The 10,474-nt window shown below is 39.2% G+C and overlaps 1 protein-coding gene across 1 annotated transcript in view; it reads right to left on the bottom strand.

Moving 5' to 3' along the window:
- Positions 1-1,141: 1,141 nt before the first annotated feature.
- Positions 1,142-10,474, bottom strand: part of LOC127422842 (inactive phospholipid phosphatase 7-like) — a 9,902-nt gene continuing 569 nt past the window's right edge. The window contains exons 2-3 of the mRNA XM_051666657.1: positions 9,401-9,943; positions 1,142-6,436 (exon numbers count right to left, since the gene is read on the bottom strand). Coding sequence (XP_051522617.1) covers positions 6,048-6,436; positions 9,401-9,851 — 840 coding nt within the window. The 5' untranslated portion in view covers positions 9,852-9,943 and the 3' untranslated portion in view covers positions 1,142-6,047. The remainder of the gene's footprint in view (positions 6,437-9,400; positions 9,944-10,474) is intronic.

Below are 10,474 nucleotides of genomic sequence, written 5' to 3'. Positions count from 1 at the left end.
ACAAGATTTCAAACAAACTTCTTTCACGTTGTCATTATGGGGTAATGTTTGTAGAATTTTGAGGAAAATAATGAATTTAATCCATTTTGGAATAAGGCTGTAACATAACAAAATGTGGAAAAAGTGAAGTGCTGTGAATACTTTCCGGATGCACTGTATTACTGTACTCTTTAAACCTCTCTAAGGGCTCTGATACACTGTATGTTAATGTGGTTCATTTAGCTTTTGACTGATCATGTTGAGCAGCTGTCAGCAACACTTGTTTTTTTATCTGGGCATCTCATTGTTCATAGACTCTATGTCTGATGGATCTATTCATGGCCATCATAAACAGCAGCTCTGCTTTTTCATGAACAGTTCTCTATGAACATCTGTGCTGGACGGTTTTATGTCGAGATACGCTTCTCGATTATAAACGTCTACATGAGTGAATGTGTCACAGCCTCATTGTGTCCTGCTGTTTAAGAGACATGAAATGACTCTGTTCCTTTATGTAACTGAACCGATTCATCAATACTGTGGATTAGCATCTCACAGTGGGCTAATTATCCATACTAATACTAACCTATGTTCGTAGCTACTTCTTTTGATGTTATTTTGACCACAGATTTTGTCTGCCATATCTGTTAAAGTTCATTCAGTTAGATTGATGTTCACCCACTTCCTCTCTCACAGGAAATCATCAGACTTCCTCAATCATTCACATGTTAGGCCCGATGTGAACCTGTGTTCTCATAAAAATAATCAAACCAGACACATGGCTCTAGATATGACGGTAGTTACTTCATTGTTTTGTGTTGTGCTGTAGTTTCTAGCATGTTCTCTTGGCCTCCACCCGTGAGACAGACGTCAGAAGCGCGTGTCCTCCACTGATACTGAGACACAACACGCTTCATCTGCTGCATCATGTGCTGTTGGAGGATGATATCATTATCATCATAGCAGACAGAGTCTCATGTACACAAATGACTGAGATCAGAGTTATCAGTTTATGGTAATAAACAGAACAAAGTTGAGTTACATGTTGATCAATGTGAAATAATGAACATATCTGCATCAGCTGAGCTAAAAGGAAACAAATAAGTTAATTTCAACCACGAGTGATGCTTACTATATATATTCAAAAGAACAAATGTTCACTCATATTCAACCATTTTAATGGTTATTTCTTTGACAAATACAAAGGCAACAGATCCCTTGAATACTGAATACTACAATTCAGACCCTTGACTGGTTTCACAAAAATATAATACCAAACACATTACACATAAACATTTCATGCAGGCAAAGAAAACCAGAAATATCATCTTAAAATAACTATGTGTGTTGGTACAGTTTGTTTGTAAATCATGATCAAAGTTGTTAAGTTATTCATGGTATTCACGCTGTTGCACAAATGAAACCTTAACCGCATGAATTAATAAACCACTAAGGGAAACATTTTCAGAAAAAGACTTTCTTTTTTTAAATGATGAATTTTGAAGAAGTTAAACATCTGTCCACTGCAACAGAACACAGTAGAAATATTCCAGAGGTACATGAACATGTTAAATAAACGTTGAAACACAAACACAAAAGCAGCTACTGTCAGGGTCCAAGCAGTTTGCCATATCTAGTTGTATTGCTTGTACTGGAGTTTGAAAGTTCAGAGCTTTTGTTTATTTCTAGCACACCATAGTATCAGAAATGGATGAAATTTGGCGTGTTTCTTCAGAGTGTACTGCTGTCCATCTGTACCAAGTTTTGTGAAGTCTGGACATTACAGTCAAAAGATACAGGCCAATTAGTCATTATGGGGCACGCCTGTAAATATATTGGCTGATTTTTCCCAAACAACTTTATGAATTAAAATACTTTAAATAACTTGTTGACAGTCTCTTGATGACACAATACATTTCATGCAAATTGAGCAAACGGTCTTGGGTGAGTAAAATATTTAAAAATATTGGGTAAAAATATTTGAAGTGGAAGAACTTCGTAACTGTGTTCTCCTAAAAGTGTCTTTTAAAGGTCTGTGACTGTCCCCTGTATTAACACCATACATCAGAGAGAATTTACATTGGTACAGGTGGACAGACCACAACTGACAAAATCAGAGGCTCCATTCAAGTCACACTATGGGAAATTCAATTTTGACTGTAAGAACTCACATTTATAAAACTAGATGAAAACAAAATACTGTAAACAAAAGTCAGTGGATTATACAGACATTTTACACATTCACTTACACTTGCAGCCAAAAGTTTGGAATAATATACAGATTTTGCTGTTTCGGAAGGAAATTGTTACTTTAATTCACCAAAGTGGCATTCAGCTGATCACAAAGTATAGTCAGGACATTGCTAATGTAAAAAACGGCATCATCACTATTTGAAAAAGTCATTTTTGATCAAATCTAGAGAGCAGCCATCACTCCAACACCTTATCCTTGAGTAATCATGCTAAATTGATCATTTGGTACTAGAAAATCACTTGCCATTATATCAAACACAGCTGAAAGCTATTTGGATCATTAAATGAAGCTTAACATTGTCTTTGTGTTTGTTTTTGAGTTGCCACAGTATGCAATAGACTGGCATGTCTCAAGGTCAATATTAGAACAAAAATGACAAAAAAGAAACCGCTTTCTCTAGAAACTCGTCAGTCAATCATTGTTTTGAGGAATGAAGGCTATACAATGCTTGAAATTGCCAAAAAGATTTCATACAAAGGTGTACACTACAGTCTTCAAAGACAAAGGACAACTGGCTCTAACAAAAACAGAAAGAGATGTGGAAGACCAGATGTACAACTAAACAAGAGCATAAGTACATCAGAGTCTCTAGTTTGAGAAATAGACGCCTCACATGTCCTCAGCTGACAGCTTCATTGAATTCTACCCGCTCAACACCAGTTTCATGTACAACAGTAAAGAGAAGACTCAGGGGCCTTATGGGAAGAATTGCAAAGAAAAAGCCACTTTTGAAACAGAAAAACAAAAAGAAAAGGTTAGAGTGGACAAAGAAACACAGACATTGGACAACAGATAATTGGAAAAGAGTGTTCTGGATCTTAACCCCATTGAGATTTTGTGGGATCAGCTAGACTGTAAGGTTTGTGAGAAGTGCCCGACAAGACAGACACATCTATGGCAAGTGCTACAGGAAGTGTGGGGTGAAATGTCACCGGAGTATCTGGACAAACTGACAGCTGGAATGCCAAGGATCTGCAAAGCTGTCATTACTGCACATGGAGGATTTTTTGATGAGAACTCTTTGAAGTAGTTTAAGAAGTTCTGAAAATATTTTTCAAATTGTAATAGTAATTTTTTAAGTTATTTATGTCCTGACTATACATTGTGATCAGTTGAATGCCACTTTGGTGAATAAAAGTAACAATTTATTTTCATAAGAGCAAAGTCTGTACATTATTCCAAACTTTTGGCCGCCAGTGTATTTTCGGAGTATTGTAACTTCCTCTGAGGGACTCAGTTCTGCAGAAGTGAAAATAAGAAACTGAACAATGTCGTGACTTGTGAGATGAGTTTGAGAGAACAAGAGCTCATGAGCCCAGACACACAATCTCTGGAGATGTTTTGCATTTTCTGTACTAAAAATCTGCTAATTCTACTAAATGGATTTAAACAAATGTGTAGAACAGACCTGAGAGTATTACAATCCTCAATAAAGAAATATGCAAGGGCTGTGCATATAAAACCTTTGTGTTCCAATAATCACATGACTGATATTCAGTGCAACAGTACAACTATGAGAAAACAGTTCTGTAAACAAGAAACTCATACAGAGTAACTTACACAAAAGTTGGCCAGCTAGTTTGTGTATTTTTTTTTCCACCACTGGAAAAAAATTCCAAAAGAAGCCACAGCGTCAAGCTTTTTGTCGCCAAAAGTGACTGTAATCATGAGGAATTTAATGATTCCAGTTCCAATTCCAAATACAGTTAACGGTTCCGTTAGCAATGGTTTAAACACTCTTTAGGAAGATGTATAAAGAAATAAATGCAGTTCTTATTAGATTACCAAATTATGAGATAATTTCAGATTTAAACAGAACAGATTCAGAAGGTTTTTACACAGATTTTTAACCATTAAATTTTATTCATTCATTCATTTTTACTACTTTTTACAACCAAACTGATCTCACAAGAATTCATCACAATAGTACAAGGCGAGTTTATTCGAACTAAATAGTTCAAGTTATACTCCCACCAATGAGGGATGCTTCCCAATGTGTCATTATAGTTCCTGATGTGGTGTTTGTTCAGTGTTAATCCAAAAGTGTATTTTCATAACTTTAAACTCTAACCCAAACCCCATCCCTAAACCTAACCATACAGTGTACAAGCCCCATTCCAAAAAAGTTGGGACAGTATGAAAAATGCTGATAAAAACAAAAAGGAGTGTTTTGTAAATTATATTCACCCTTTGTTTATTGAAAGCACTGCAACTACACATTATATGTCTCCAATTGAGAATGTGTGGCGCATTATGAGGCACACCATACGGCAATGAAGACCTCATACAACTGTGCAGCTAAAGACCTACATAATGGATGATTGGGGGAAAATTCCACTTTTTAAACTTAACAAACTTGTGTCTTCAGTTCCCAAATGCTTAATAAGTGTTATTAGAAGAAATGGTGATGTTTCACAGTGGTAAACACTCGACTGTCCTAACTTTTTTGGAGCATGCTGCAATCATCTGATTTGAAATTACTGGACATTTTCAAAAAACAATGAAATTCACAAGGAAAGACATCATACAATGTGTAGTTGTAGTGCTTTAAATATAGCAAAGGGTGAATATAATTTACAAATCACTCCTTTTTGTTCTTATTAGCATTTATCATACTGTCCCAACTTTTTCGGGAATTGGGGTTGTAACGCCTTACCCTACCCAGAGCGTAATCATAACCATGATATTAATGTTAAAAGCCCTGATGTGTAATACGTAAGAAAGCAGCACTTCCGGGATCTGAACAAGTGTACGTGAAGCATATGTGATTGATTGATGTGAAGTCATACGTTTTTGTATGAATGAAGTGTATCGTAGTATTGTGACAAAATCTCATGAGACTATGTTGCGTGTATCTTTAACAACACACTGTCAGAAATCACTCTAGTTGTTGAAGTTTACATAACACAGTAACAATTCTCCACCCCTGGAGATGCGAGTTCGAATCCAGGGTGTGCTGAGTGACTCCAGTCAGGTCTCCTAAGCAACCAAATTGGCTTCTAGGGAAGGTAGAGTCAAATGGGGTAACCTCCTTGTGGTCACGATTAGTGGTTCTCGCTCTCAATGGGGCGTGTGGTAAGTTGTGCGTGGATCGTGGAGTGTAGCATGAGTCTCCACATGCTGTGAGTCTCCTTGGTGTCATGCACAACGAGTCACTTGATAAGATGCACAGATTGACGGTCTCAGAAGCGGAGGCAACTGAGACTTATCCTCTGCCACCCGGATTGAGGTGAGTAACCGCGCCACCATGAGGACCTAATAAGAAGTGGGAATTGGGCATTCCAAATTGCTGAGAAAAGGGGAGAAAAAAAAAAAGTAACAATTCTTGCAGTTGCAAGATTTTCGTTCAATAAAAAGAACCGACTCATAAGAGTCATTCGTTGAGTTACGCAGTATGTTTCATGCTGTTGATTCACTAGCGGTGTTGCAGTGTCACGAACAGAAGCGTCGGAAACACTGTCAGAGTATTTTAGTACGTGCTACGTTTACATCGTCAGAAGAATGCGCAATTGAGAACCATTTACAGAACCAAAAGTCATAAAAATCAATCAGTTTTTATGCACTGATGCTTCGACTTTCACCCATTCCACATCCACTGCTCCCTGATGTCATTTACTCTGTTCAGGAACACCACAGGCAATCGGAGTGATTCAAACAGTGATGCGTCCCAGTGCTATCAGCACTCTTGGAACACTGCTTGTCTAATCAGATTAGAGGAGCAGAACTAACTGTTAACGCAAAAAATAGAAGCACTTTTAATGATGGTCTCAGACGTTTGAAGCCTGCTATATGCTCTTCTGTATGAGGTGAAGCTCTAGTGGGTGGAGCTCCAGCTGAAGGTTCCCATGGACATGATGGTTTGACAGGCGCTGGACGACAGCCACACCGACTCCATGAGACTGAAATGCAGGAGACCCAGAGCAAATCCACACGCCATGTCCGTCAGGTGGTGCTGACCCAGCAGAACCCGAGACAGGCCCACCAGGAACGCCCATAGCACCAGAAGAACTCGCAGCGGGACGGCCAGCACCAGATGAGACAGGAGAAACTTGGAGACCATCGCCGCTCTGCTCGCGTGAGCTGCTGGGAACGAAAACGTGTCCAGAGCCACACAGTCCAGAAAACCAGGACTGAGATCCCAGGGTCCTTTGCGTCTGACCAGTTTCTGTACTCCTGCTACAGTCACGACATCAAGAATCAGAGCTGAGAGAGAAGAGAGTGAAGTTAGCGAGATTACACAGCAAAGAACAGGTTAAAATTCCTCTATTAATCTTTTTGCTGATCATTCGGCTCCAAGAGCTGCTTTTGGAACTATCGGTTATTGGCAAAAATCAATGCGATGGTTGGCAGATAGTTTTTTCCTCCATGAACAGAGTACAACTGCAGCCTCTGGAGGTGAAATTTAAACAATCACTGACACCGTGAATCCCTAGGCTAAAAACAACAAAAAAAGCTAATTAGAGTCAGGAGTTGTCAAACCTGGCATCCAATTAATGAAACGAGATTGGAGGTGGGGGTTAGAGCTACTTTAGCTTGTACAACCCCAATTCCGAAAAAGTTGGGACAGTATGAAAAATGCTGATAAAAACACAAAGGAGTGATTTGTAAATTATATTTACCCTTTGCTATATTTAAAGCACTACAACTACACATTATATGATGTCTTTCCTTGTGAATTTCATTGTTTTTTGAAAATGTCCAGTAATTTCAAATCAGATGATTGCAGCATGCTCCAAAAAAGTTAGGACAGTCGAGTGTTTACCACTGTGAAACATCACCATTTCCACTAATAACACTTATTAAGCATTTGGGAACTGAAGACACAAGTTTGTTAAGTTTAAAAAGTGGAATTTTCCCCCAATCATCCATTATGTAGGTCTTTAGGTGCACAATTGTATGAGGTCTTCATTGCCGTATGGTGTGCTTCATAATGCGCCACACATTCTCAACTGGAGACAGGTCAAAACTGCAGGCAGGCCAATCTAGCACCCACACTCTCTGCTTACACAGCCATGCACTTGTTATCTGGGCAGTATGTGGTTTGAAGTTGTCCTGCTGGAAAATGCAGGGATATCTCTGGAAAAGACTAGAAGGCAGTATATGTTGCTCCAAAATTTGTACATATCTGTCTGCATTAATGGTGGTCTCACAGATGTGCAAGTTACCCATGCCTTGGGCACTGACACACCCCTGGCCCATACAGACACTGGCTTTTGGACCTGATGCTAATAACAGCTTGGATAGTCCTTTTACTCTTTGGTCCGGATAACATGACGGATTTGTTTTTCAAAAACGTTTTGAAATGTGGACTCTTCAGACCAAAAAACACAGTTCCACTCTTCTACTTTCCATCTAAGATGAGACCGAGCCCAGAGAAGTCGGCAGTGCTTCTGGACAGTGATGATGTATGGCTTCTGATTTGCTTAGTAAAGTCTTAACTTGCATCTGTGGATGCAGCGGCGAGTGGTGTTGACTAACAAATGTTTACTAAAGTTATCCCAAGCCCATGTTCATGCTATCCATTAAACATGAATGCTGTTTTTTAAGACAGTGACGTCTGAGGGATCAGAGATCCCGCGCACTCAGAAACGGTTTTCGTCTTGTCCTTTACGCACCAAGATTTGACTCGACCCGATATTTGAAACTATACTGTACACTGTAGAGGGTGAAATGCCCAAAATCCTTCCAATTTGTCTTTGAGGAACATTGTTCTCAAAGTGCTGGATTATTTGTTGAAGCATCTGTTGGCAAATTAACAAGTCTTGAACGATCCTTGCTCTTGAAGGACTAGGCTGTTTTTGGAGGCTCCTTATATACTATGACACGATTGCCTCACCTGTTTAACATCTCCTGTTTCACATCGCCTTGTTATTTCAACTAATCAAATTGTTATTAGTTTTAAATTGCCCCTGTCTCAACTTTATTGGAGCGTGTTGCAGTCATCTGATTTGAAATTACTGTACATTTTCAAAAAAACAAGGAAATTCACAAGGTAAAACTTCATATAATGTGTAGTGCTTTAAATATATTAAAGGGTGAATATAATTTACAAATCACTCTTTTTTTATTTTTATCGGCATTTTTCATACTGTCCCATCTTTTTCGGAATTGGGGTTGTAAAAAGCACTCAAACATTTTGAGTTTGCTATTCACAAGAAGCATCTGCTGACATGGACCATTCCTCACAAAAAAGAGATCTCAGAAGACCTACGATCAAGAATTGTTGCTTTGCATAAAGCTGGAAAGGGTTACAAAGTTATCTCGAAGAGCTTAGATATTCATCTGTCCACAGTTACACAAATTGACTATAAATGGAGACCGTTTATAAACAATATTTAGGGTCTTCAGTGTATACCTGATGAGCTATTCAAACAGGTTTGACACAGATTTGTGCTGTCCGCATGTTTGAATGTTTGCTTCCCTCCGGGTGCTCTGGTTTACCCCACAGTCCAAAAACATGCAGGTTAAGCGAATTGGAAACTATAAATTGCCAGTAGGTGAGAGTGTGAATGTGTATGTCTGTGTGGTTAGCCCTGTGATGGATTGGCCACCTGTCCAGTGTGTTTCCCTGCCTTCGGCCCGAGACAGCTGGGATAGGCTCCAGCACTACCTGCAACCCTATATAGGACAAGCGGCTTTAGAAGATGGATGGATGGATGGACCACACGTTTGCGCACATGCTATGAATGTGCATGCAGACTGACCACCGCTCTCATGTAACATCAGTTATGCTCAAATATTCTTTGTTGTTTAATTTCTTTCGTTACATCCTTTTGCAGTTTATTTCCCTCTCTAACTGTTTTGTGATTCAGTGATGCAAAAAAGTACCGTAAATACTCTTGAAAAAAAAAAAACTCAGTTCATACACATTTTATATTGATAAATATATTTTTGATGAGGACAACATAACGTGGGCCGTAAAAAGATGGCTCAAGGGCCGCGTGTGAGTAGCGCTGTTTTAAACTGCTCACTTTGAAGTGTTCATCTGTCCTACAAACCCAGTTGCATGATCAAGAAGCACTTTAAAGAATCTCAGAGTCACCAGAGACCTCAGACCACCTGCACTTGTCACATTTAATATTGTGTATTTCTCCAGAGCTTTAGGCTCTTGATTTAAAATCTCACACATAAGCAGATCCATCACAACTCCACATATGAGAATCTTACCGATCAATAGATTGATCAGAACCTCTTGTCCGGCCAGCGTGTTACTCTGCATGAGACACAGTAGAGTGCCACAGATCCATGTGATGCCGTGACCCGTCAGCGCCAGCAAAGTGACCACCGAGCGCACGCTGCCCCACGAGGACGATGTGTGAACACACACACCCAGACGCTTGGACAGACAGATGTCGATGGCCAGCAGAGAGTTGATGGCGATTCCTCTGAAGGACGGGTTGAGCTGCATGCAGTCTTCATCCGGCAGCCTGGCCGCTTCTTTACGTTCCTTCATGTTCTCGGGGGGTTCTGCTGGGTTCTCACACGGCTGGTTCTGCTGGCTGGTTCTTCTCGATGTTCTGCTGTGTCGCGGTGGCTGGTTCAGCGATAAGAACTCGGGTCGACCCAGAACACAGCTGCTGCGCTCCTTTACTCTGCACCGGATCGGGTTTAAAGGCATCCTGTGGGTTTGTTGTTCAGACTATAGATGTAGTTGTTGATGATACACACAGCAGTCACGTGTACTCTCAAAGGAGGTCTGTGGTCCGTTACCTGATAAAAAACAGTGTCAGAAATAAATGAGACATTTAGGACTGTGTGTGTGTTTTGCACCTTCTGTTGCTGTTTAGATCAACAGCAGTCTGATAATCTGTGAATGATGATGGAATATTAATGCATAGTGAATAGCACGATTCTGTCTTTGACAAAAGTAAGGGTTAAGGGATAATTCATTATTAAAACATGTATCAGACATATTAAAGATTTATCAACATAAACAACAAGAGAAAAGTGTCCTGAAAACCTGAGCTCATGAAATAATAGCATATATGGAGTATACTGAAGTATTAGCTACTTTATAGAAGAGAGCATAAATTCTTTCTAGATTTTTCTTTTCTTAAAAAATACAAAAATAAAAACATTGACAGCATTGTTAATGTAGTGTTTTTTTCTCTGCATGTTTTCATCAACAGTAAGTTTGAATTAAAATCGTTTAATTATCGCAGTGATGTGTCTTTTTTGCCTTGTCTTCATTATTATTATTATAATATAATATTGTCATTATTATTATACTGTTATTATTAT

The sequence above is a fragment of the Myxocyprinus asiaticus genome, chromosome 3 (genome assembly GCF_019703515.2).
Source record: "Myxocyprinus asiaticus isolate MX2 ecotype Aquarium Trade chromosome 3, UBuf_Myxa_2, whole genome shotgun sequence".
NCBI lineage: Eukaryota > Metazoa > Chordata > Actinopteri > Cypriniformes > Catostomidae > Myxocyprinus > Myxocyprinus asiaticus.
Note: the sequence above shows the minus strand (reverse complement) of the source record. Positions and strands in the feature narration are given on the sequence as shown.